This window comes from Salvelinus sp. IW2-2015, linkage group LG20, assembly GCF_002910315.2.
Source record: "Salvelinus sp. IW2-2015 linkage group LG20, ASM291031v2, whole genome shotgun sequence".
Taxonomy (NCBI): Eukaryota; Metazoa; Chordata; class Actinopteri; order Salmoniformes; family Salmonidae; genus Salvelinus; species Salvelinus sp. IW2-2015.
The window spans coordinates 46,060,407-46,088,213 of NC_036860.1; the positions used below are offsets into that span (position 1 = coordinate 46,060,407).

General features: G+C 40.8%; 1 protein-coding gene and 1 pseudogene across 3 annotated transcripts; one reads left to right on the top strand and one right to left on the bottom strand.

Annotated features, from left to right (window-relative positions):
* Nucleotides 1-54: 54 nt before the first annotated feature.
* On the bottom strand, nt 55-10,110 carry LOC111980611 (glucose-dependent insulinotropic receptor-like; annotated as a pseudogene).
* Nucleotides 9,633-27,662, top strand: LOC111980610 (brain mitochondrial carrier protein 1-like). 3 transcript variants are annotated; one of them, XM_024011432.2, is made up of 9 exons: nt 9,633-9,793; nt 10,373-10,471; nt 14,982-15,120; nt 17,104-17,198; nt 18,846-18,931; nt 19,115-19,210; nt 19,459-19,583; nt 19,737-19,950; nt 21,397-27,662. In XM_024011432.2, the coding sequence occupies exons 2-9, from the start codon at nt 10,408-10,410 to the stop codon at nt 21,436-21,438; spliced, it is 861 nt and encodes a 286-aa protein (XP_023867200.1). In that variant the 5' UTR covers nt 9,633-9,793; nt 10,373-10,407; the 3' UTR covers nt 21,439-27,662. The 3 variants fall into 3 exon arrangements, with proteins under 3 accessions (XP_023867200.1, XP_023867201.1, XP_023867199.1); XM_024011433.2 differs by having other exon boundaries at nt 10,376-10,471; XM_024011431.2 differs by lacking the exon at nt 9,633-9,793 and having other exon boundaries at nt 10,226-10,471.
* Nucleotides 27,663-27,807: the final 145 nt, after the last annotated feature.

Below are 27,807 nucleotides of genomic sequence, written 5' to 3' on the forward strand. Positions count from 1 at the left end.
ATGATCTTCTGTTCTCTATCCACCATGATACCATCTTTTCTTTACTCATACAAAGCTGTTCATTTTAGTTTATTCAAACAGACGCCATTTCAAAGGAAACAAGCACTTAGTAAGATCAGGTGTGGCCAATTATTGGGTTTTTATGGAAAATATTTGTAGTGTTCTGAGAAAATTGAACCATGTGTAAACCTACAGAAAACGTTAAGCTGAAGTACTGAAATTCCCACAGAACATTATTTCTTAACATTCTCGGAACAATTTGATGACATTCCCAATCCAGTTGGAAAAGGTTCCTAGAACATTACCATTTTTTTTTATTAAATGTAACCAAGTTTGAACTTTTAGGAAACGTTCTGTTAAAGTAATGAAATACCAAAAAAATAACATTATTTTGTCAAGTTCAATGTACTGAGAATGTTCCAAAGCCAAGTAACTATCCTGCACCATTCCCAGAACAATTACGCTCTAAGAAACATATAGCGCTCAGAGCATTATGTGCTAGCTGGGTGGGAATGCAGAGGGACAAAGTGCATACTTTGCAGAGATAATATCAATTAGGTTAGTAGAGGAAACAGAGCGGAAAAACAGCAAATAGGTTTCATGATGTCTCCACATCCATTATCTCACTGTTATTTTTCCACTTTTCGTTGTTTTTGTCAGTTGGTTGCTGTCGCCAGATGTGTGACGTGAACCGTTTCTACCAGAAATGGAGAAAGCGCTAAGCTGCCACAGTAAGTGTTCAAATTGGTTTATTAAACCTCAATGAGTTGTTCTCAAAATGTTTAAGTCATTTACAAGGTGGTTGAGGCCGAAAGCGATACAGTGTGGCCCTGTTCAGTGGTGACCGGGGGAAGGTGCGGTCCAGGCTCATGGCATCGTCCACAGATATAACAGTATAAGTGTACGCAGTATACGCAGCTCTGTCTGACATCTCTCACTAGCCTCTAACACAGCTGTGTTCCTGAACCTGTCCTTAACGAAGATGAGTGCCCCGATCTTCAGCCACACCTCCCTCTGCCAGCAGGTGTACACCAGAGGGTTGATGAGGGAGTTGGACAGTCCCAACCAGCTACAGGTCGTTCTCCAGCACCTTGTACAATTCACAGCCCTCACACAGCACCTGCACCACACACACACTACAAAGGGCACCAGCAGATGGTGAAACAGCCCACCAGCAGAGCCACAGTCCTCAGGGCCTTGACGTGGCCCCAGTAGTGGCTGCGCTGTGGAAGCCTTTAGCTGGCCTGACGGATCTGCATCTGGTGGCCGCAGGCAATCTTCAGGATCTCCAGGTAGAAGTAGGTGAAGACAGAGAGGATGGTGAAGAAGCCAGCACAGAACACCACAATGAAGCCCCTAGGACGGATGACAGAGAAGGTGCAAAGACTGCTGCTGTCRAAGTTTCTCTGCTGTAGCTGCAGAGCAGAGGAGAATAATAAACATACTATATTTATAGTATTTAGATTATTAATGTAAAAATATATATTGTTCATTATCCAGTTGATCAAGAATTCACAAATTGAGTCTGTTCATCCCCTGAATTGAAATGAAACCCTGTTGTTAGGGACATCAGGGTATCTGGCAGGGCCAGGTTGATAACGAAGCACCAGCTCTGACTGCCCTTCCTGCACATTAGCTGAAACAGAGCAGCAGCCACCAGCAGGTTGGTTGAGATAATGAGGAGGCCACACTCAGGATCCATCCCATAATTTCTGGTGTCATTGAGGTGTAGACAACAGGGGTTGGTATAGGTCTCACACCAGGCATCATGGCCGTGAGGTTGCCACCCGACTCTCCTATCCAGCATGTCTTATTGTAAGCTGCCATTGAGTCATTTACAAGCTCTAAGTCCTGTATATCTGTGAGATCCCCACCCCCTCAAAACAAATAAATGATATCCACCAACATCCACTCCTGCTGTGGTATATTGATATTTGAATCCAAAGACCCTTTTTCCTATTTGTATTGACTTCTGTAAATGTTTCTTGTTAATATCTTTCTCTGCCAAACTCCTTGTAAAACAATGATAAACGGTGCTGTTAATTAAAAAGTTATTATGGAAAAAAAGGTATAACTTGAGAAGGTACTCATCCACTCCTGATGTGCCTTTGCTCCTGAGAGGGCAAAGTATCTCCCCACCTCTCTCGTCTGCAGCTGTGGTTCCTCTGCATCTGACTCTTGTCCAGCCTGCTATCTGGCTGTCATCCCAGTCCCCTCGAAGAGTCCCTGGTGCAGACATCCGGGATGTTGGTGACATTTTACACAAGGGTTCACCACCACCGAATCTGGGTTAATGACAGTAGTATGCAGTATAAACATAATCTGACAATACACTAAGATCCACTTTTGATGCCATCTGTATCTTCATCATAAAGTCTTTAGTGTTTTTTTAAAGCCCCGTTCATTGAATTCAATAAGTAGGGCAGTAAGGGGTAAGAGATGAAGAGTTTGCTGTGGCGTGTCTCTTGGGAAGACCCATCTGTAGGCATATACAGTGGGGAGAACAAGTATTTGATACACTGCCGATTTTGCAGGTTTTCCTACTTACAAAGCATGTAGAGGTCTGTCATTTTTATCATAGGTACACTTCAACTGTGAGAGACGGAATCTAAAACAAAAATCCAGAAAATCACATTGTATGATTTTTAAATAATTAATTTGCATTTTATTGCATGACATAAGTATCTACCAACCAGTAAGAATTCCGGCTCTCACAGACCTGTTAGTTTTCTTTAAGAAGCCCCCCTGTTCTCCACTCATTCCTGTATTAACTGCACCTGTTTGAACTCGTTACCTGTATAAAAGACACCTGTCCACACACTCAATCAACAGATTCCAACCTCTCCACAATGGCCAAGACAGAGAGCTGTGTAAGGACATCAGGATAAAATTGTAGACCTGCACAAGGCTGGGATGGGCTACAGGACAATAGGAGCAGCTTGGTGAGAAGGAAAAACTGTTGGCGCAATTATTAGAAAATGGAAGAAGTTCAAGATGACGGTCAATCACCCTCGGTCTGGGGCTCCATGCAAGATTTCACCTCGTGGGCATCAATGATCATGAGGAGGGGAGGGATCAGCCCAGAACTACACGGCAGGACCTGGTCAATGACCTGAAGAGCGTGGACCACAGTCTCAAAGAAAACCATTAGTAACACACTACGCCGTCATGGATTAAAATCCTGCAGCGCACGCAAGGTCCCCCCTGCTTAAGCCAGTGCATGTCCAGGCCCGTCTGAAGTTTGCCAATGACCATCTGGATGATCCAGAGGAGGAATGGGAGAAGGTCATGTGGTCTGATGAGACAAAAATAGAGCTTTTTTCTAACTCCACTCGCCGTGTTTGGAGGAAGAAGAGTATGAGTACAACCCCAAGAACACCATCCCAACCGTGAAGCATGGAGGTGGAAACATATTCTTTGGGGATGCTTTTCTGCAAAGGGGACAGGACGACTGCACCGTATTGAGGGAGGATGGATGGGGCCATGTATCGCGAGATCTTGGCCAACAACCTCCTTCCTCAGTAAGAGCATTGAAGATGGGTCGTGGCTGGGTCTTCCAGCATGACAACGACACGAAGCACACAGCCATGGCAACTAAGGAGTGGCTCCGTAAGAAGCACTCAAGGTCCTGGAGTGGCCTAGCCAGTCTCCAGACCTGAACCCATAGAAATCTTTGGAGGGAGCTGAAAGTCCGTATTGCCCAGCGACAGCCCCGAAACCTGAAGGATCTGGAGAAGATCTGTAGGGAGAGTGGGCCAAAATCCCTGCTGCAGTGTGTGCAAACCTAGTCAGAACTACAGGAAACGTATGATCTCTGTAATTGCAAACAAAGGTTCTGTACAAATATTAAGTTTCTGCTTTTCTGATGTATCAAATACTTATGTCATGCAATAAAATGCAATTAATTACTTAAAAATCATACAATGTGATTTTCTGGATTTTTGTTTAGATTCCGTCTCTCATAGTTGAAGTGTACCTATGATAAAAATTACAGACCTCTACATGCTTTGTAAGTAGGAAACCTGCAAAATCGGCAGTGTATCAAATACTTGTTCTCCCACTGTATGTGAGTCCTTTAGAAAACACACAGAAGAAAAAAATCCAGATAGAGACACAGAAGATTAAAACAACCATCTACTCCCACTTACTAGAATCAATAAAGAGTATCTGCTCTCTTGGCTCCTCTAGTGTCTAAGGTGAGTCCTAGCAAAAATAATATAATAGAAGGTATTTTCATCTTGAGAAGCCCCTTCATCTTGGCCAAACAACACTGCACGATCACAGTGCTGTACAAAATGTGCTGTGACTAACCACTGTACCTATTGGACGTTATGGCTAAGGGTTTTCTGTATGTATTTACACAGCTCTAAACAAACAGAGGCAAAATCATGATAGGGAGAGAATGAGAGATAGGGAGAGAGTTAATATTTGCCAGACAGGATGACATGAAACTCTGTTATCAGTCAACTACTTCCGTTTTACGTATGGGAAACATTTCATTGGGTGACATAACTTACTACCCTGCACAAATTACTACCCAACTTCCTCATAAGAGTATGCATTTACAATTGAAGTCGGAAGTTTACATACACTTAGGTTGGAGTCATTAAAACTCGTTTTTCAACAACACCCCAAATTTCATGTTAACAAACTATATTTTTGGCATGTCGGTTAGTCGGTTAGGACATCTACTTTGTGCATGACACAAGTCATTTTTCCAACAATTGTTTACAGACAGAGTATTTCACTTATAATTCACTGTATCACAATTCCAGTGGGTCAGAAGTTTACATACACTAAGTCGACTGTGCCTTTAAACAGCTTGGGAAATTCCAGAAAATGATGTCATGGCTTTAGAAGCTTCTGATGGGCTAATTGACATAATTTGAGTCAATTGGAGGTGTACCTGTGGATGTATTTCAAGGCCTACCTTCAAACTCAGTGCCTCTTTGCTTGACATCATGGGGAAATCAGCCAAGACCTCAAAAAAACAATTGTAGACCTCCACAAGTCTGGTTCATCCTTGGGAATAATGTCCAAACGCCTGAAGGTACCATGTTCATCTGTACAAACAATAGTACGCAAGTATAAAAACCATGGGACCACGCAGCTGTCATACTGCTCAGGAAGGAGATGCGTTCTGTCTCCTAGAGATGAACGTACTTTGGTGTGAAAAGTGCAAATGAATCCCAGAACAGCAAAGGACCTTGTGAAGATGCTGGAGGAAACAGGTACAAAAGTATCTATATCCACAGTAAAACGAGTCCTATAATCGACATAACCTGAAAGGCCACTCAGCAAGGAAGAAGCCACTGCTCCAAAACCGCCATAAAAAAGCCAGACTACGGTTTGCAACTGCACATGGGGACAAAGATCGTACTTTTTGGAGAAATGTCCTCTGGTCTGATGAAACAAAAATAGAACTGTTTGGCCATAATGACCATCATTATGTTTGGAGAAAAAAGTGGGATGCTTACAAGCTGAGGAACACCATCCCAACCGTGAAGCACGGGGGTGGCAGCATCATGTTGTGGGGGTGCTTTGCTGCAGGAGGAACTGGTGCACTTCACAAAATAGAAGGCATCATGAGGATGGAAAATTATGTGGATATATTGAAGCAACATCTCAAGACATCAGTCAGGAAGTTAAAGCTTGGTCGCAAATGGGTCTTCCAAATGGACAATGACCCCAAGCATACTTCCAAAGTTGTGGCAAAATGGCTTAAGGACAACAAAGTCATGGTATTGGAGTGGCCATCACAAAGCCCTGACCTCAATCCTATAGAACATTTGTGGGCAGAACTAAAAAAGTTTGTGAGCAAGGAGGCCTACAAACCTGACTCAGTTGAACCAGCTCTGTCAGGAGGAATGGGCCAAAATTCACCCAACTTATTGTGGGAAGCTCGTGGAAGGCTACCCGAAACGTTTGACCCAAGTTAGACAGTTTAAAAGGCAACGCTACCAAATACTAATTGAGTGTATGTAAACTTTTGACCCAATGGGAATGTGATGAAGGAAATAAAAGCTGAAATAAATCATTCTCTCTATTATTCTGACATTTCACATTWAAAAAAAATAAAGTGGTGATCCTAACTGACCTAAGACAGGAAATTTTTACTCTGATTAAATATCAGGAATTGTGAAAATCTGAGTTTAAATGTATTTGGCAAAGGTGTATGTAAACTTCCGACTTCAACTGTACATGTCTCTCTTCTCTCTCTTTCTGTAACAATTTCTCAACTCCCTCCTCTCACATCCTCAGCCACAACAACCCAACCAGGTCAGTCTAAACAGTATCACCAGATTCACATCAAGTACACAGTGATCTTTTCATGTAGAGCAAAGATCCTCTTTTTAATCACAGAGGGGAAAAAAACCTCTGGTTCCCACAGAGATACAATGTGGGTATGTTATTCATCCCTACTAKACCTTTCAGTGCCATTCAAAACTTCTGTTGGTCAGCAGTAATTGTGCCCACTGCCCCTGTAGCAGTAGGCATTCTCACCCTGTATACGCCTAGCACTGCCCACTCCTCACCTACAGGTTCTCAACCCCACCATGCCCTGGCTAGAAACTTCTTGAAGGTGTTGTTATTCTTTGAATAGACTACAGTACCTCCTCTTGGGCTTGAACTCTGAAGTTGAACACTGAAGTTGAGAATCGTTTGGACTGTGAATTAAAGATGTCTTTAAAGAGACGGCTGCTGTCCATGTTGTTGGGCTGTGTCTACTGCGTGGCTTCGCTCTTCTGCTTGAACCCCAACAACTGTGTCTCCATCAGCACCCGGTGAGTCTGTGTGTGTACAGGCGTGAGTGAGTGTGTATTTCAGTGTATGTTTGCCCAAATGTTTGTATTTGTGTGATGGGCAAAAATGTCTTAGTCATGAATCATGGTGTGTGTTAATGTCTTTTCTGTTCATCTGTTGGTAATTTGCAACAATCTGAGGTAGTGGCATGTCCTCTGTTTTATGTGTGTGTTTTTTACATGTGTGTGTTGGCATATGTTTCCTCGCTTGATAGAGAATGAAATATACAGTATAACAATACAGGATGTAAAAAGAAGATTGCTATTGAGTTACTTTTCTTGTCTTAATATACTCACAGTAAGGGTAATAAATCAAGTATTCATAAAGTAATTAACAAAGTAATAATTTAGTAATCTTTGCTCAAATATAAATATATATATTTTTAATACAGTATGTTAAACAGAACCTTACCTTGAACAGTTTTCTGTGTTTGGCACCACTCACTGATCATGTCTTTTGTGCTCTTTTGACAAACCATTTTAGGAATCTCATGACAGTTGTCCAGCAGCTGTACCAGCGAGTCACGAGGCTTATGCGCACCACTTTGTGATCTTGTGGAGCCATTTAACACTCATCATCCTCAAGACTGAGTCACTCTACTGCCCTACCCTTTCCATCCAATGGAGATGACCTGCAGAGCACCTGCCACAGACAGAGCAAGAGGACAAATAGTGCTCTCACAATCACGGATTGTTTTTTTGGAACACCTGAACATTCTTAGAGATCCCTCTTACCATTGCAGTTCACTGTAATAAAGAGGGAGATAGTAAAAAAATTGTTATTGATTCAGATAGATTTAGTTGAGATCCAACTGGGCTTGTTGTGTGAGATGTGAATGAGGTGGTGGACACAAAGAGGGCTGGCCCTAGCCTTTTGTGGGCCCTAAGCGAGATTTGGTTTGGGGCGCCCCCCACCTTGTGGGCAAAACATTTTAGTGGTCCCCTTCTTGACAGCAGAGAGAAAAAAAAGTACATTTTAAAGTTAATTTACTGCAATACTACACATTTTGCATGGGCCGGAGAGAACATTTTGCAATTTTATAATTCATTTCATGGAATTCTACTTATTTTGCAGAGATAAAAATGTGCAGTTTTAAAGCTAATTTCCTGCAATTCTACACATTTTGCCAAGACTCATGCCATGTTAATATAATATGATATCTGAGTGAGAGTGACTAATACAATCAATGGGGGCCCACTGGAGTTCAGGGTCCCTGGGCATGTGCCCTGCGTGCCTGGTCGGTAATTCGGCCATGATTACTACAAGTTTAGATTGCTGGCTAGACTAATTTACCAATCCCAAAAATTGTTGACATGGGCTAATTGAGTGACTGTCAGTGACTGACATGACAAGAGAAAACTGTGATGCACAACCAAAAATTCTACTATTCTAACAGTTAGTTGAGACCCTGCCTGAGTTTGTTTGTGTGGTTTGGGGGCCCCTAGTGGCCGCTTATGTCTCTTAGTGGCTAGGGGTGGCCCTGGACGCAAACATACTTGTAGGTCTATTATGTTTTCAGGTTTCATCTGTGATTCTGTGGCTCAGGCTGTTCCCTTTTAAATGCTTGACTGATCTTTCCATTATAGAACTTGAATGTTAGCACCATTGTTAGCACAGAAAACAACACATTTGTAATACATAGATGGGATACAATGAGCTGGCCATTGACACTGGATTTTATTTTGGCAGCTTTCCGTAGGCATAACGATGTAGGGTGTGGTTGCTCTTGCTTGAGGGGAGACGCCACAGAACTGACTGATTTAAGTAGCTGGTAAATTTGTTGTGCACACAGAATGCCATTCACAGAGAGCATTTTTACTTTTGCAGAGTATGAATGAGTATGAACATACTTTTGCCGTGTATTATGTATTATGAGCATGCTTTGACATAGCTGAAGAAATGCAGTGCATGTTAGAAGTATTTGTTTAAGTGCATGAGCTTTGTGTTAGTGGCAGAAATGTCCTGCATTGTAATGCAAGTGCTGGAAAAGCCAATTACAGGATCATTCAAAGATGTCATTCATTTCATGCCCTCTTGTGGAGAACTGAGCAGTTATTTCTACATGATGGTCAATAAATTAATGCTTTCAATGAGCTTCAAAAATACCACTGGACATGGAAAAGATTTCCTGCTGGACTTGATGTGATTGAGTTTAGTTAAATCTGCTCCATGAATGCATATACTGCAGTATGTGCCGTCTTCATAAAATAATACTGGGCTTTTACCTTGTGCAAATTATGGGAAGATAGGCAGTGTTGGGGAGTATTGAACAACATGTAGTTCAACTTTGCATTAGCTTGGTGGTAGTTGAAATAAATTCAAATCTAGGTAATGTTTTCAGTAGTTAATGGATTTTTTGCCATGTAGCGGTGTAGCTAACTACTGGAACTACAGACTACTTTTTTTGCTAAAATTAAATTAAAAAAGGTGAAGTAGGCAAGAATTKTCTTTTTAGTAGTAACTTTAGTTAAGTAAACTATATTTTCTGAGTATCTCCCCCAACATTGAAGATATGTTCAATACATTTGTACCACTTGATTGATCTAAATGTTATAACAGTTTAGTCTTTTGTCATTCATGCTGTAGGCCTATCAAAACTGATATAAAATACACTTTACATTTGTTTTCATAAATGTTTGTAAGTATATTTTTTATATGCCTATATATATATCACTCACAACATAAGTCTGGTGTAATAGATAGCCATATGACGTAATATATTTACTACATGATAAATGTAGGCCTAGGGAAATTGTAACAAAGGCAAACTACATAAAAAAGGCGTTGCATCTTTATCGCGTACCCTTCCAAATGGTTCCGGAAACTTCCGGTGCCCTCTGTTCATCTTTCGGCACAAATCCACTAGAAATGGAAAGCTACGTAGCCGGATAACTTTTGTGTTGTTTTATTTATTGAATAAACCCACTTGATGTCGAAGATATGGAATCTAAAATAAAATAGCAGTGCACAACTTTTATTTACATTACTGGTAGGTGTCATTATGTGGTGTTGCAGTTTGTAGCGGGTTTCGTAACTTATTTCTAGAACTGTTGGCTTTAGCTAACAAGCTACAGTAACTATAGTAGCAAGCTGGTTGTCGCTAACATGCGGACCTTGCGGCCAACGCGGGTTCTGCTAAATGAACGATTATTCCTTTGATTTGATTGACATTTCAGATAGGACTGGGACTCACCTCTTTATTTTAAAAGTTGAACTGGTAGTATCAGATAACATTACATTGTGTCATCTTGTGGTGAAAATATGAATGACATTGCTGTCACTCGCTTTATCCTACACACAGTGATATGGGCGGGGAATGAAACAACCAAAGCCAATTGGAATCCTTTAAATGTTGATTGACTTAAATTGCAGCCAATAGAAATTCTCAATATTTGAGATGGCTAATTTAATGACTCTTTGAGAGAGGCGTTCCTTTCCGGCGCAATATTTTGTGATGCTGATTGTATGAGCTCTCGGGGAGGAATCAAATCAGGTAGCACAATGTTACATGTTGTACGATTACAACAATTTCTTTATTTGTATTTCGGCGGCCTGCTATTGTTTTTAGCAGGGCTCCATCACGTAGAAGCGGCCACCACCGAAATGACCAACCTGAACTGGAAACCGTTCATCTACGGAGGGATGGCCTCTATTGTCGCAGAATTCGGTAAGTGATGCACCAAACCATTTCACACAAATGTATTTTAATCATGCATTAATTTCATTATTATTTTAGTCACACGCATTTAAGACGTATGTTTAGATCCATCACATTGAGAAGCACTGCGAGATTTGCATCAGTCTCTCTTCTTGAGTGATGGCGAAGGCCCTAAATGATGGATGCTGCATCAAATGATTAATGATGCTACTCCAAATGATTAATGATGCTACTCCAATGGAGTAGATCTATAGTGATGCAATTGTGTGCAACCCCAAGCAATTATAGATTTACTTAGATAAACCAACTTAAATGATACCGCTCCTTGGAAAAAAAGCTTAACAATGCAACACACCTATTTGCTGAAAGCGAAATCATGTTGGTTTGAATTGCAATCAATGCATTGTTACTCCACCTCATTGTATTGAGATAATATACCCTGTGATAGTAATCACCTCTTCCTCTTTACTTCAGTATCATGTCCCCTAATCTTTTGAAGGGGCTTGACAATTATATCATTAAATTAATTGTGTGTGTGTGTGTGTATATATATATATATATATATATATATATATGTGTGTGTGTACACTGAGTGTACAAAACATTAGGAATACCTTCCTAGTATTGAGTTGCACCCCCTTTTGCCCTCAGAATAGCCTAATTTAGTCTGGAAATGAACTCTACAAGTTGTCGAAAGCGTTCCACAGGGATGCTGGCCCATGTTGACTCCAATGCTTCCCACGGTTGTGTCAAGTTGGCTGGATGTCCTTTGGGTGGTGGACCATTCTTGACACACAGGAAACTGTTGAGCGTAAAAAAAAAACAGCATCGTTCTTGACACACTCAAATAGTTGGACACAATGCATTTTGTTTTTGGCAGGCTTTTAAAGCCAGAATGGAATGTTTGTTAGTAGGTGAGCCTGAGAACCAACTACCATACCCCATTCAAAGGCACTTAAATATTTTGTCTTGCCCATTCACCCTCTGAATGGCACACATACACAATCCATGTCTCAACGCTTAAACATTATTCTTTAACCTGTCTCCCCTTCGTGTGTGTGTGTGTGTGTGTGTGTGTGTGTGTGCACACATACATACAGTACCAGTCAAAATTTTGAACACACCTACTCATTCAAGGGTTTTCTTTTCTTTTTACTATTTTATACATTGTAGAATATTAGTGAAGACATCAAAACTATTAAATAACACATGGAATCATGTAGTAACCACAAAAGTGTTAAACAAATCAAAATATATTTTAGATTCTTCAAAGTAGCCACCCTTTGCATTGATGACAGCTTTGTACACTCTTGGCATTCTCTCAACCAGCTTCATGAGGTAGTCACATGGAATGCTTTTCCAACAGTCTTGAAGGAGATCCCACATATGCTGAGCAATTGTTAGCTGCTTTTCCTAAACTCTGTGGTCCAACTCATCCCAAACCATCTCAATCGGGTTGAGGTCGGGTGATTGTGGAGGCCAGGTCATCTGATGCAGCACCCCCATCACTCTCATTCTTGGTTAAATAGCCCTCACACAGCCTGGAGGTGTGTTGGGTCATTTTCCTGTTGAAAAACAAATGATAGTCCCACTAAGCGCAAACCAGATGGGATGGCGTATCGCTGCAGAATGCTGTGGTAGCCATGCTGGTTAAGTGTGCCTTGAATTCTAAATAAATCACTGACAGTGTTACCAGCAAAGCACCCCCACATCATCACACCTCCTCCTCCATGCTTCACGGTGGGAACCCCACATGTGGAGATCATCCGTTCACCTACTCTGCTTCTCACAAAGACAGTGGTTGTAACCAAAATCTCCAATTTGGACTCATCAGAACAAAGGACAGATTTCCACCAGTCTAATGTCCATTGCTTGTGTTTCTTTGCTCAAACAAGTATTTTCTTATTATTGGTGTCCTTTAGTAGTGGTTTCATTGCAGCAATTTGACCATGAAGGCCTGATTCACGCAGTCTCCTTGAGATGTGTCTGTTACTTGAACTCTGTGAAACATTTATTTGGGCTGCAATTTCTGAGGCTGGTAACTCTAATGAACTTATCCTCTGCAGCAGAGGTAACGCTGGGTCTTCCATTCCTGTAGCTGTCCTCATGAAAGCCAGTTTCATCATAGCGCTTGATGGTCTTTGTGACTGCAAATTTTACGCATTGACTGACCTTCATGTCTTAAATTAATGATGGACTGTCGTTGCTTATTTGAGCTGTTCTTGCCATAATATGGACTTGTTCTTTTACAAAATAGGACTATCTTCTGTACACCACCCCTACCTTGTCACAACACAAGGCACACCTGTTAATTGAAAAGCAATCCAGGTGACTACATCATGAAGCTGGTTGAGAGAATGCCAAGAGTTTGCAAAACTGTCATCAAGGCAAAGGGTGGCTTTGAATAATCTTTAAAAAAAATGTGGTTACTACATGATTCCATATGTGTTATTCCATAGTTTTGATGTCTTCACTATTATTCTACAATGTAGAAACTTTTGGCTGGTAGTGTGCCTACAGTGCATTCGGAAAGTATTCAGACACCTTCCCTTTTTTTTTAATACATTACATTACAACCTTATTCTAAAATGTATTTAAAAATAAATAAAAATCTCAATCTACACACAATACCCCATAATGTCAAAGTGAAAACAGGTTTTTAGATGTGTTTGAAAATGTATTAAAAATAGAAAAGAGATATACCTTATTTACATTAGTATTCAGACCCTTTCCTATGAGACTTGAAATTGAGACCAGGTGCACCCTGTTTCCATTGAACATCCATGAGATGTTTCTACAACTTAATTGGAGTCCTCCTGTGGTAAATTCAATTGATTTGGAAAGGCACACCTTTCTATATGTCTGTCTATATAAGGTCCCACAGTTGACAGTGCATGTCAGAGCAAAAACCAAGCCATGAGGTCAAGGAATTGTCCATAGAGCTCCGAGGCAGGATTGTGTTGAGGCACAGATCTGGGGAAGGGTACCAAAAGATGTCTGCAGCATTGAAGGTCCCCAAGAACACAGTGGCCCCCATCATTCTTAAATGTAAGACGTTTGGAACCACCAAGACTCTTCCTAGAGCTGGCCGCCCCGCCAAACTGAGCGGCCTTGGTCAGGGAGGTGACCAAGAACCCGATGGTGACTCTGATAGAGCTCCAGAGTTCCTCTGCGGAGATGGGAGAGCTTTCCAGAAGGACAAACCATCTCTGCAGCACTCCACCAATCAGGCATTTATGGTAGAGTGGCCAAACGGAAGCCACTCCTCAGTAAAAGTCGAATGGCCAGCCAGCTTGCAGTTTGCCAAAAGGCAACTAAAGGACTCTGACCATGAGAAACAAGATTCTCTGGTCTGATGAAACCAAGATTGAACTCTTTGGTCTGGAGGAAACCAGGCATTATCCCTATGGTGAAGCGTGGTGGCAGCATCATGCTGTGGGGATGTTTTTCAGAGGCACGGACTGGGAGACTAGTCAGGATCGAGGCAAAGATTAACAGAGCAAAGTACAGAGAGATCCTTGATGAAAACCTGCTCCAGAGAGCTCAACAGCTCAGACTGGGGGGAAGGTTCACCTTCCAACAGGACAACGACCCTAAGCACACAGCCAAGACAACACAGGAGTGGCTTTGATACAAGTCTCTGAATGTCCTTGAATGGCCCAGCCAGAGTCCAGACCTGAGTCCGATCGAACATCTCTGGAGTGACCTGAAAATAGCTGTGCAGCGACGCTCCCCATCCAACCTGACAGAGCTTGAGTGGATCTGCAGAGAAGAATGGGACAAACTCCCCAAATACAGGTGTGCCAATCTTGTAGTGTCATACCCAAGAAGCCTCGAGGCTGTAATCACTGCCAAAGGTGCTTCAACAAAGTACTGAGTAAAGGGTCTGAATACTTACGTAAATGTAATATTTCCTTTTTTTTGCGCAAACATTTCCAAAAACGACTTTTTACTTTGTTATTATTGGGTATTGTGTGTAGGTTGAGGGGGGAAAATATAATTTAATCCATTTTAGAATGAGGCTGAAATGTAATAAAATGTGGAAAAAGTCAATTGGTCTGAATGCACTGTATATTATATTTGTGGAGGATTTTACTTCTGCCAAATGCCTTTTATTACGTTTTTGCGCTTTAGACCATTGCGCTACATTTTTGGCCATTGAATACCATTCAAAAAGTGTACAAAAGTAAATAAAAAAAGCCAGGCTACTTCCTGGAAAACGATGCGGCACTTGCATAGCATATTATTAGCTGACCTAATGCTGCATTTCCGTGCTAGTCGGAACTAGGAAATTCAGAAATTTCTAACTTGCTAACTGGTTGTAATTATACACGTGCCGTGTTTTAAAGAAYCAGCAAGTCGTACATTTCTGAGTTTTCTAATTCCGACTAGAATGTGAACGTGGCATTAGTTACTGAGGGGTCACTGTGTGTCATCTGAACTTTCTTCATTGATATACTACCTGTGATCTCTAAACGAAACAATGTTGTCATGATGTTGTCTGTTGTTCTCCCCCTAGGTACATTCCCCATAGATCTGACTAAGACGCGGCTGCAGGTGCAGGGCCAGTCCCAGTACATGGAGGTGCGCTACCGGGGCATGTTCCACGCCCTGTTCAAGATCGGCAAGGAGGAAGGCATCAAGGCACTGTACTCTGGGTGAGCAAAAATAATATGGTTTACACATGTTATACACTATAGAAAATAACATATTTTTACCTTGTCAGCTCGGGGATTCGACCTTGCAACCTTTCGGTTGCAACGCTCTAACCACTAGGCTACCTGCCGCCCCACACGTTATGGTGTGCTATGTTGGAACATATACCTGTTTGGATTGGATGGGCAGGGATTGACATTAAGGCTTGCCCTATTGTCCGAGGGAAGTGAGCCCCCCCCTGATAACAACCAAAATGCAAAGAATTCCAGTAGGCKGGTCTTTCTGGTTCCACCCCTCTGTGTAGGTAATAATAGCTACTTTACATTATCTGGCAAGTAAATATGCCTGACTTGCCCAATGAAGGAATGCCTTTCTGACCTTAACGTCTATCCCTGGAAGGGTACAACCTGTTTTGCGTCATGTGTAACTGTTGTGAGATGGCTAGCTAGTTAGCAATGCGCGCTAGTAGTGTTTCAATCAGTGACGTCACTCGCTATAAAACCTTGAAGTAGTTATTTCCCTTGCAAGGGCCACAGATTTTGTGGAGCAATAGGTAATGATTCTTCGAGGGTGACTGTTGTCGATGTGTGCTGGTTCAAGCCCAGATTGGTACGAGGAGAGGAACGGAAGCAATACTGGTACACATGCAAGATTTATTTTGTGTGTAATGGCCACAACTTAGATCAGATGACTGCCTGGTGCTTATGAATATGAAAACACCATGAACACTGCATAGCAACAATTCTAAGTGGCTATTGTATTCCAGATGCCTGCTATCATGGCTAGGAGGAGGATATAGAGGGCTGTCATGCCATGTTTACAATATACTTTTGTTGTAGATGATCATGTTAAATGCTATGCCATACATAACCATATGTTAATGTTCATGCTGTTTGCACAGTGTAATGCAACCTCATGCTGGATTTGTGGCAGTCAGTCTAAATGTAGTCCTAGGCCCTACTTGGTACTGTATGCAGAATTGTAGTAATCTTCTGCAGTTTATCAGAATTGATCATGTCAATGCTGGTGACTAGAGAGATGGTTGCAAATGTCTCAGTGAATTGGCAAACCTTTTTACAGACTTAACAAAATATGTGATCCATACATGGTATTCACACATTGTAGGACTACTGTAGGGAGGCAAGAAACTGTCAGGTCAGCTTAAGCTCCTGGCCTGAATATATCAACATCCAGGACACAATGTCCAGGTCTGAGTTCTTAGAAGAGGCTTAGGTCAGGGACTAACAGAATAGAAAACAACATCTTAGCTCAAAGGTGCATCGGAGAAGCAACAACTGAAGAACTGAACAACGGTACAAGTGACTCCTACACTGCGCATTGTACTTGCAAATTCAACATTTTTGTTTTTGAAAAGTCATGCTTTGACAAAGGTCTATGTGGCCAAATGGGTGAACTTGTCAATAAATGTTTAATTTGTAAGTATACACAGTGTCCAAGACTCTCAGTTCTACCATTGTAGAACATGGAATCAAACACAATATTTTTCTTCTTAGAACAGTTAGATCATTATCATGTAAACCACTATCCATTAATCTAAATAAACTCTACTAGAACCTTCTCTCATTCTCAAGGATAATATCAACATTTGACCTCTGAGCTACTGACATAGAATCTGGTCTTGTTTGTGAGAGGGTGACCTTTGACAAGGAAAGTGGGAATGATCTTTAGCACAACCTAGGGGCGAAGTGCTCTTCTTGGCTGTGGTTTTTATCAGGGAACTGCTTTTGAAATCCAGGTCATTCTGCTCTCTAGAACTAGTGTGATGACAACAATAGTCAATAGTGTGCAACCTAAACAAGAGTTGATTTAGGGAACTGAGCTCCACGGGCAGAATACAAATGCCTTCCAAAGTCTTGACAGTCCTGATGGCAAGGTAATGTGAAAATTAGGCAGAGTGCCTCTTCACTTGTTCATAGAAGTGACATTCCCTGATATTACTTCTGTCTTTCTCTTTTTCCGTGCAGCATCTCCCCAGCTCTCCTGAGGCAAGCCTCCTACGGGACCATCAAGATTGGGACATACAACACACTGAAGAGGTTATTTGTGACCCATCCGGAAGGTGGGTTTCAATGACTCTGTCCCCACTGCTTTCTATCTCACATCATATTCTCTTTGTTTGCTCCACCCATATAGCTTTTGATTGAATACTGAACTCCCAGCCAAATTCCAAATACTCATACCAGGACAGGACAGTCACCCCTTTACAGCCATGTGTGGGTGTGGGGGGGAGGAGGAGGAAGGAAGAGGTTAGCTGGTCAACCTGAAAGGGTAGAGGGGACAGCAGTCAGCACTTGATTTTACTTCACCATATACTGTTAATTTGCACACACAAAGAAACAACAGGGATTTAAATAAAGCCTGTAATTTTGAAATAGACCATTGTGCTGATTCTTCTGAAGATCAGTGTTTTGTTTCTAGGCCTTCCAGTAGAGTTTGACAGGGCATTTTCTCATACCCTCATCAGCAAAAATAACCGCTGGGGAAAACCTTTCAAATACCTGTCTGCACAACCTGCATTGACACAGATGGAGAATGCCTAACTGCTGTCACTAATGCCCAATCTAAACAGACGACTGGGAGCCTCCATGACAAGAGGGAACAAATCTCCTCCGCTGTCTATCAATAGGTTTGCATTACATTAACCGGCGTCAGCATGTATCCTCATATCACAGGAATCACTTTCCACTGAGAGACTATCTGTATTTACTGTACAAACAATGACAATATTATTTGAACCCCTGCATTAGAGAAACGGACCAAACGAAGTCTGACAGGGGTTCACCTAGTTAGTATAGGGGTTGATACTAACCTAGTTAGTATAGGGGTTTGATTTTTTTCTGAGATTTAATAAGGATTGGGGTTAGTAGGGAGTGGGGACTGGGTTTTATTTGTGATTGTGTGTGTTGTAAACAGAAGACCTCTCTGCTGTTGTGCTTCTTCACTCTGCATGCCTCACTCTGCCAGGATGTGCCACTGTGTTTTGAATGCTTATTTTGATACAGGCTGTGGTTTGCCTGGTGTGGTGGTGGTTGGGCGGGGAATCCAGCGCCCGTTCTCCTGCCATAATGAACGGTGCCAGGACCACACTAACTATTGGTCACATTGATCAAGGTTTCACTGTAACTATTGTTCTTAACTTGATCCATTCTTTTTTTCCTGCGCCTGTGTCACACCTACTTCCACTGTAGATTTGTTTTGTTTGCCGGTGACTAATAATCTCTTGTCCTAACCACAACTGTCATAACTTCTAGTAAATAAATGAAGGTCCCCATTCCATTTCAAACCTCGTACTGTAAGAGAGACAGGGTGCAGTCTCACTCTGTCCCATTACGGTAGTGTATCAATAATACAGTAGTGGTATGTTGTGAAATGGTGACAAATCCAAATTGCAGATAGATGTAGTTGGTAGTCATTTTTTACTTGTGATAATGAATAGGATAATGGCTCTCTGTTTTTCTTTATGTACATGTAGGCTTTCTAATTCTCATGATTCTCTGTCTGAAGTTGAATTACTGCATGTTTGTGTTGATCTTTTAGATTTTATGTTCACCTTGAAATAATAGATCATTTGCAAAACTTCTCGTTCAGAATTATAGCCTCTTGTTATTACGTGGAACATACTTTTGTCTTTCTAGCATTTCTCTCTATTTGTGTGTGTGTGTGTTATGTGGAGGAGTAACGGGCTGTCCTGTGTTTGCTCTGACAGATGAGACCATGGTGATCAATGTGTTCTGTGGAGTGGTGTCTGGAGTCTTGTCCTCCTCTCTGGCCAACCCCACTGATGTCGTCAAGGTAAAAAAAAAACGTATTTTAAAGAAGATCTAGATCCTGGACATTGCAGATAGAGATGTCATGAATAGAACTGATGTGATTCCTTTTTGTGTCCGAGGCATGTTTGTTCTATAATAGATTTCTATCTGAACGTTCCACAACGTTCTGGCCTGCTGAACACAAGCCCTGATGTTCTGTGTTCAGATCCGCATGCAGGCCCAGGGCAGTCTGTTACAAGGCAGCATGATGTCCAACTTCATTAGCATCTACCAGACGGAGGGAACCCGTGGCCTGTGGAGGGTGAGTGGTCCTCTCTCTGTCACAACCTATCAAACAGTGGCTCTGATCTGTTCTAAACTACCCCCATGTACTGTGTGGTTGGGACAGCAGTAGTAGGTGAAGTATATAGGCATATTGTTAGGATTTAGTTTTTGTGGTCTTTGTTGTTGTGTAAGATGGTGACCAGTGAGAGAGCTGTTTTTTTAGGCCATCTGAAGACCGTTGAGTGACTGGTACTCTCAGATGATTTATATTGTTGTCATCCTCAGGGCGTCATCCCTACAGCTCAGCGGGCAGCCATCGTAGTGGGAGTGGAGCTTCCTGTCTATGACATCACTAAGAAGCACCTCATCAAGTCTGGCACCATGGGAGACACCATACTCACACACTTTATGTGAGTTTAGACATCAATATTGGATAATGCATCTATAGAAATACTATTTGTTATTCCTTATGTCCCGACATGCTCTCTTTAAAAAGGTTTTATATTGAGTGAGCATATTACACCTGAACCTCTGGCTTCTCCCACTTCTGTCTCTTCCTGCAGTTCCAGTTTTATGTGTGGCCTGGCGGGGGCGCTAGCCTCCAACCCAGTGGACGTAGTGCGGACACGTATGATGAACCAGCGAGTGCTGTCAGGGAACCCCATGTATAAAGGCACGCTGGACGGAGTAATGCAGACATGGAAGAACGAGGGATTCTTTGCCCTGTACAAGGGCTTCTGGCCCAACTGGCTGCGGCTGGGGCCATGGAACATCATTGTATCCTTTCCATCAGTGGAATCAAAGTTCAAACCCACGGTGTTGCCAGCACTATGATCCAAATAACTGAACCATCCGAACACCTCTCATACTCACTCCCTGCATTTACATATATCGATTTCTGTTATGTCAGTTCAGTTTTGCTTCAGGTCATATTGAGTATTTTAAACTGTCTGGTTCGAGCCCTGAATTCTGATTGGCTGACAGTCGTGGTATATCAGACGGTATACCACGGGTATGACAAAACATTTAATTTTTACTGCTCTAATTACGTTGGTAACCAGTTTATAATAGCGATAAGGCACCTCGGGGGTTTGTGCTATATGGCCAATATACCACGGCGTGTCCAGGCACTCCGCAACGCATCGCGCATAAGATCAGCCCTTAGCCGTTGTATATTGGCCATATACCACACCTCCTTGTGTCTTGTTGATTAATTATAGACATTGTAGAGCACTATTCCTAGCAGTAGAAGGCACCAAATACATGCACTGAAGCAAAATATGCAAGGATAGAACATTGTTATATACTGAACAAAAATATTAACACATGCAACAATTAACGGTTTTACTGAGTTACTGTTCATAAGGAAATCGGTCAAATGAAAAAATTCATTAGGCCCTAATCTATGACATCACGACTGGGCAGGGGCGCAGCCATGGTGGGCACAGGCCGACCCAGTGGGGAGCTAGGCCCAGCCAATCAGAATAAGTTTTATCCCACAAAAGGGCTTTATTACAGACAGAATACTCCTCAGTTTCATCAGCTGTCTGGGTGGCTGGGCTCAGATGATCTTGCAGGTGAAGAAGCCGGATTTGGGAGGTCCTGGGCATGCGTGGTTACACGTGGTCTACGGTTGTGAGGCCAGTTGGACGTATTGCCAAATTCTCTAAAATTACGCTGGAATGCGGCTTATGGTAGATAAATGAATATCCAATTCTCTGGCGACATCTCTGGTGGACATTCCTGCAGTCAGCATGCCAACTGCACGCTCTCTCAACTTGAGACATCTGTGGCATTGTTGTGACACAACTGCACATTTTTAGAGTGGCCTTTTATTGTCCCCAGCACAACGTGCACCTGTGTAATGATCATGCTGTTTAATCAGCTTCTTGATATGCCACACCTGTCAGGTGGATGGATTATCTTGGCAAAGGAGAAATGCTCACTAACTGGGATGGAAACGCATTTCTGCACAAAGTTTGGGAGAGAAGCTTTTTGTGCAAATTGACAATTTCTGGGATCTTTAATTTCAGCTCATGAATAATGTGATCAACACATTTTTGTTCAGTATATTTACAGTGATATTGAATAATACCAAATGTTAATTTTATTCAGTAAAGTCTTAAATGTATTATGATTATTTTTGTATGGGCAGAGATAATGTCAAGACTATATATACTTCAAGGCTGCCGTCATCTGTTGTCCTTAACCAGAGCTATTTAGTTCTTCATCACATTCGAGCAGCTGAAGAAACTCAACTTGTAGTTGGACAGGAAGTGGACACCCCGTCGGACTAGATGCAGGGATGGGCAACTCCAGTCCTCGGGGGCCGGAGTGTTGTCCCACTTTTTCCCCATCCCTAGCAAACACAACTGATTAAGGCCAGGCACCATACCATATTGGGGATTTTATTTTATCTTAATCATATAACAATCTACTTTTCCTAGTTGAATATAGACAAAGTTTTGTATAAATGTTTGAAATATTAAAAGATATGCAAATTAGGTAATAAGTATACATATTTACATACCATACAAATTAATTTTTTATAGATGCTGGATGAATTCTGCCTAAATGTTTGTTTCAGTTTAAGACACTCCAGGACCTGACTTGTCCAGAGCAGATTCTGGATAAACTTTTTATCTTTAAAAACTTGTATATTTAAAAAATTCATTTTTTGTGTGCAATTTTCCAAATGTTATCTAGAATTTTAAAAAGTTTCATCAACAATTCCCCCTGGGCAAGTCTGGAGAATATATCTAAGGATAACTACACACAATTAGAATGCAGATGCTTCTGAAGCTGAGAAAAATAAGTTGGCGGTGGGAAGAGTCTGACTTTTTGGAAATGGCAGGTAAAGACAAGTACACTGAATTAAGAATACCAAAAGCCTATTCAGACCAAATCACCATCTCTTCAAAGTAAGTTATTACATGTAGTCCAGTTTGGAACATTCTATGAAATGAGCTTCGAAATTGTGTAATTCAGTGAACTTTAAAATGATTGATGTATGTCCAATTTTAAAGTGGTTAAAATTCATAATGTTGATGACGGTAGTATGATCAACTAAAGAAAATATACATTTATCAAGTTCGACATTTTTAAGTTTACTTCTTGAAAATACTAAAATGAATTAACCAAAATGCCAACAAACCTCAAAATTGATAGGTAGATGCAAAAATGTCACTTCGGCCTGTGGTGCCTGGCCTTAAACTGAAGATCATGATTAGTTGATTATTGGAGTCCGGTGTGTTAGCTTGGGCTAAAGTGTGACAACAATCAGGCCCCCGAGGACTGGAGTTGCCCATTACTGGTCTATAGTGTGTTGGAGAGCGGGAAACCCCACAACACCCCAGCCCACGTGTCAAACTCATTCCACGGAGGTCCGAGTGTCCAGGTTTTCACTCCTCCCTTGTACTTGATTGATGAATTAAGGTCACTAATTAGTAAAGAACTCCTCTCACCTTGTTGTCAAGGTCTTAATTAAAAGGAAAAAACAAAAACCACTAGGCCAGGGTTATTCAACTCTTACTCTACGAGCATGCTGGTTTTCTGTTCTACCTGATAATTAATTGCACACACCTGGTATCTCAGGTCTAAATCAGTCCCTGATTAGAGGGGAACTATGAAAAATGCAGTGGAACTGGCTTTGAGGTCTAGACTTGAGTTTGAAAACACTAGGCCCTGCATGGAATGAGTTTGACGCCTCAGCCCTTCGTCCTTGTTACATTCACAATCCCTCCCTCTGTCACACAATCTGTATGTCTGTGCATGCTCATCTAAGTGTTATTTTAGTTTTATTTGAACTTTTAATAATATTGATAGTATAAAAAAAATCATTTAAAGTTATTAGTTGTATTATGTTTTTTAAAACACTTCTTCATACCCCTCAACCACCCTTGAGGCCTCTCCTGGCAGCTAAACCTTAGGTTGTAGCTGAGGACGGAAGCCTGTTTGGGCCATAAGGTATTAGCTAGGTAGGTTGCCTGCCAGCTTGCTACCTTCTTAGTGAGGAGGAGGACTATCCTGGGTGGAACGGGAACTGGAGATCTACTTGAGCTTATTTAGAGAGATGTGGAATGGGCCTCTGTTTGTGTCTGACCTAGTTTTTAACCGCATCTCTGCACTTCATGGGACATGCAGGAAAAAGACAAAGGTTTTATGTAATTTCAGCCAGAAAGTAGCGCTCACGAGCCAAAACTGGTTCTGAAAATTGTGCACAGCTGTGTACGTCAACTATTTTGTATATGTTCCTTCCTGAAATTAAAAAAAAAAAGAAGTTGTCCTGCAATTCGTATGATATGTTACGTATTCCAATTCGTACAATATGTTACAAATGTAAAGATCTGGTTCAATCTCTTTAAATGTTTAGAATTGTTGTTTTGCCTGTCTGATCTGACGTTTGAATAATCTATTCACTGTTTTGGGCAGCGCTAGCTAGCAGAGGATGCATGATGGGTTAACCGGGTTTTTATTGTCAAATCATTTATTCTCAATGACTTACCTTTTTAAGAAAAGGTTACAATAGATTCTGTTTTGTCTTTTAGAGGAACTCAGGACAAAGCTGAGACTCTATCTGTATGGCCAATAAGATGGGATTGGGGACTCTTTTGTCATTACTTGAATGCAGTCTGTTGTTGAACCAAAGCCACCAGTTGTTCCCCGAAGAGTGACTGCTTTCTGTGCATTTCACTACAAAACCCCCCGAATACCTGATAAGTTGTTGGCGCACGCACAAATTCTACTGTAAAAAACATGTCACTTTTCGTCAGAAGGTAGTATAACTATTGAAAGGTTTTAGATTGTTATTTTCCTTTGCCCTCTCCAAGTCCCCTGACCTCTGTGTGAAACAGAGATATGTTTTTTCTTGTCCGGAACAAGCATGGCAGTGGAAGCAATTAGGACATTTCTTGGACCTGCCTGGTTGTCATGGTGATTCCCATAAGTACATTATGTACATGTATGTACAGAGAGACACATGTGAAGGTGGATACACCATATTGTGACAGGCATGTCTAGCTTGTACATAAAGCTACTTCAGAGTACTTGCTTTTTGTTTCTATTTTGAGGTTTGCGTAAAGCCCTGAATAGAAATGGCCTGTAGTACTAGGATATGGGGGCCGTAGTGCCAAAGTGTGCATGTACTGCACCGCTGTTGTAAAGCGCTGTCCCTGAATAGGTCAGTGTTGGCTAGGTACCAGGAGAACTGCACTGTTACATACTTACTCAAGCCTTACACTTTACTTTCATAATCATGTTTCTAATTTCTATGATGCCTCTTTCTGTGCCTCTGCCTCATGTCCCATGGTCATGTTGAGTTGKGTTTTTATTAGAATGACAAGTTTTGTTGTAGCATTTCCAGATCATGTATATGGATATTAGGTGTGAGAGATGTGGGTGTTATGTACTGTGTAATTAATTGAAACCAACGTCCTGTTTTCTTTAGGTTTGATTTTTACAGATCATGCTTACGGGCGGCAGATGGCCTAGCGGTTAGAGTGTTCGGTCAGTGACCGAAAGGTTGCTAGTTTAAAGCCCTGAGCCAACAAGTTGAAAAATGTGTCTGTGCCCTTGAGCAAGGAACTTAGCCCTAATTGGTCCATGTTCGCCGTTGATAATGGCAGACCCTGGCCGTGACTTCACTCTCCAAGGGTGTCTGAGTTGGGAGATGGAAAAAAATAATAATAATAAATCACAAATGCGTATGAATAGACTTGTACATGTGTGAAATAGGACAATTATAAGCATTCATTTGTTGTTTCAGCAGTCATGTTTTAATAAGCCGTCCTTTCAGCTTTACCATGATGATGTGTCTTTACCATGATGTAATACTTTTTTCCCACAGAGAATATTGTGTGGGATTTTTTCCTTTTAAACACATCCATTGTTTGTGTGGAAGAGACTATTATATTGGCTAATATATTTAGTCAGATTTATTGAAAAATATGAATGAATAACTTTTATTTTTATTGGATCGAATTTCTTTCCAAAGCTTTATCTATTTTTTAAATAACCTCATGTTTTCCCATATGAACTTAACAAAGAACACTTTCTTGAAGTCTTGAACCTTTTCCCCCTTTACTCAAAAATGCAGTGTTATGTATTTTTATCTAATTGCTGTTCTTTTATAATGATTATTGGACAATTATTGCATTTATACAACCCATATAGTTGGCTCCAGCTGCATTCTGGTAACCACAAATTGATTATTACCATGATATAGATTAATACATACTTAGGTGATCAGTACATTTTCAGTTCATTCACTTCAGGGAGTGATTTGAATTTCCAATTTAAGAATAGAAAAAACCCTAATTGAAAATGGATTCATCATTGTATTGGAATTTCAGAATTGACCAACACTGTATGCTTTCTCTTCATAATCCTGTCTTTCTTTTTATATCATGAAAATGAAAGTACAGTGTTGTCATTCAGCTGTTACCATTTKACTCCTTAGACTTGCCTTACTGTATTGTTATACAGTTCCTTCAGAAAGTATTCATACCCTTTGACTTATTCCACATTTTGTTGTTACAGCCTGAACTCAAAATTGATTTTCTCACCCATCTACACCCAATACCCCAGAATTACAGTGAAAACACATTTTTAGACATTTTTGCAAATGTATTGAAAATTAAATACAAAAATATMTCATTTACATACAGTGCCAGTCAAGAGTTTGGACACACGTACTTATTCCATGGTTTTTCTTTATTTTTACTATTTTCTACACTAGAATAATAGTGAAGACATCAAAACTATGAAATAACACATATGGAATCATGTAGGAGGGGGAAAAAGTATTAAACAAATCAAAATATATTTTATATTTGAGATTATTCATAGTAGCCACCTTTAGTGTGTGCAAAGCTGTCATCAAGGCTAAGTATTCACACCCCTGAGTCAATACATGTTAGAATCACCTTTGGCAGTGATTTACAGCTGTACATCCTTCTGGGTAAGTCTCTAAGAGCTTTGCACACCTGGATTGTACAATATTTGCACATTATTATTTAAACAATTCTTCAAGCTCTGTCAAGTTGATTGATCATTGTTAGACAGCGATTTTCAAGTCTTGCCATAGATTTTCAAGCCCATTAAGTCAAAACTGTAACTAGGTCACTCAGGAACATTCAATGTCGTCTTGATAAGCAACTCCAGTGTATACTTGGCCTTGTATTTTAGGTTATTGTCCTGCTGAAAGGTGAATTGGTCTCTGAGTGTCTGTTGGAAAGCAGACTGAACCAGGTTTTCCTCTAGAATTTTGTCTGTGCTTAGTTCCATTCCGTTCCTTTTTATCCCCCCCAAAAAACTCCCTAGTCCTTCCTGATGACAAGCATACCCCTAACATGACCACCATGCTTGAAAATATGAAGAGTGGTACTCAGTGACGTTGCATTGGATTTGTCCCAAACATAACGCTTTGTATTCAGGACATAAAGTACATTTCTTCACCACATTTTTAACTGTTGTACATTCGTGCCTTATTGCAAACAGGATGCATGTTTTTTAATATTGTTTTATTCTGTACAGGTGTCCTTCTTTTCACTCTGTCATTTAAGTTAGTTTTGTGAAGTAACACCAATGTTGTTGATCCATCCTCAGTTTTCTCCTATCACCTCATGGTGAAATCCCTGAGCGGTTTCCTTCCTCTCCGGCAACTGAGTTAGGAAGGATACATGCATCTTTGTAGTCACTGGGTGTATTGATACACCATCCAAAGTGTAATTAATAACTTCACTGTGCTCAAAGGGATATTCAATGTCTGATTATTTGCGAGGCATTGGACCTCCCTGGTCTTTGTGGTTGAATCTGTGTTGTATATGTGGGGTACAGAGATGAGGCAGTCATTCAAAAATCATGTTAAACACAATTATTGCACACAGTGAGTCCATGTAACTTATTATGTGACTTGTTAAGCACATTTCTCCTGAACTTATTTAGGCTTGCCATAACAAAGGGGTTGAATACTTATTGACTCAAGACATTTCAGCTTTTAATTTTTAATTAATTTTTAAAAAAGTCAACCATGATTCCCCTTTGATATTACGTGGTATTGTGTGTAGGCCAGTGACACAAAATCTACATTTTAATCTATTTTTAATTCCGGCTGTAACACAACAAAATATGGAAGAAGTCAAGTGGTATGAATGCTTTTTGAAGGCATTGTATATTTTGACGACAGTAAATCGTATTTATTTCTGTTTTCATGGTTGTATTCTCTACTGCTGTATGACTCAGCTGGCTGGGACACTGTTTGGTCTCTGTCAAATCTTTTAGCCTGTCATATTACCTGGTCATGTGCACTTTGGTCAAATGTCTGTCGATAAAACTGTATTTGCAATCATATTTATAATAATTTTGCTTGTTTAGTCAATTGATTGTATGGTTGATTAATTACGTGTAAACTATTTTCAGTTACAGATTGGATTTGGTTTTGTATAAAAAAACAAGTATGTATACTTCCGAAATAAAATATATCCACTGATGGTTTTGATACATCCATCAGTGATCTATTTAAGCAATAAGGCCCGAGGGGGTGTGGTATATGGTCAATATACCATGGCTAAGARCTGTTCTTATGTACGGCGGAGTGCCTGGACACAGCCCTTAGCCGTGGTATATTGGCCATAT

Bases quoted from the DNA above. Each gene is read 5' to 3' on its own strand.
- LOC111980610 (XM_024011431.2), top strand. From the start codon at position 10,270: ATGAGCTCTCGGGGAGGAATCAAATCAGGTAGCACAATGTTACATGTT. The intron at 17,199-18,845 runs GTGGGTTTCAAT...TTGCTCTGACAG, and splicing joins ATTTGTGACCCATCCGGAAG to ATGAGACCATGGTGATCAAT. The intron at 18,932-19,114 runs GTAAAAAAAAAA...TTCTGTGTTCAG, and splicing joins ACCCCACTGATGTCGTCAAG to ATCCGCATGCAGGCCCAGGG.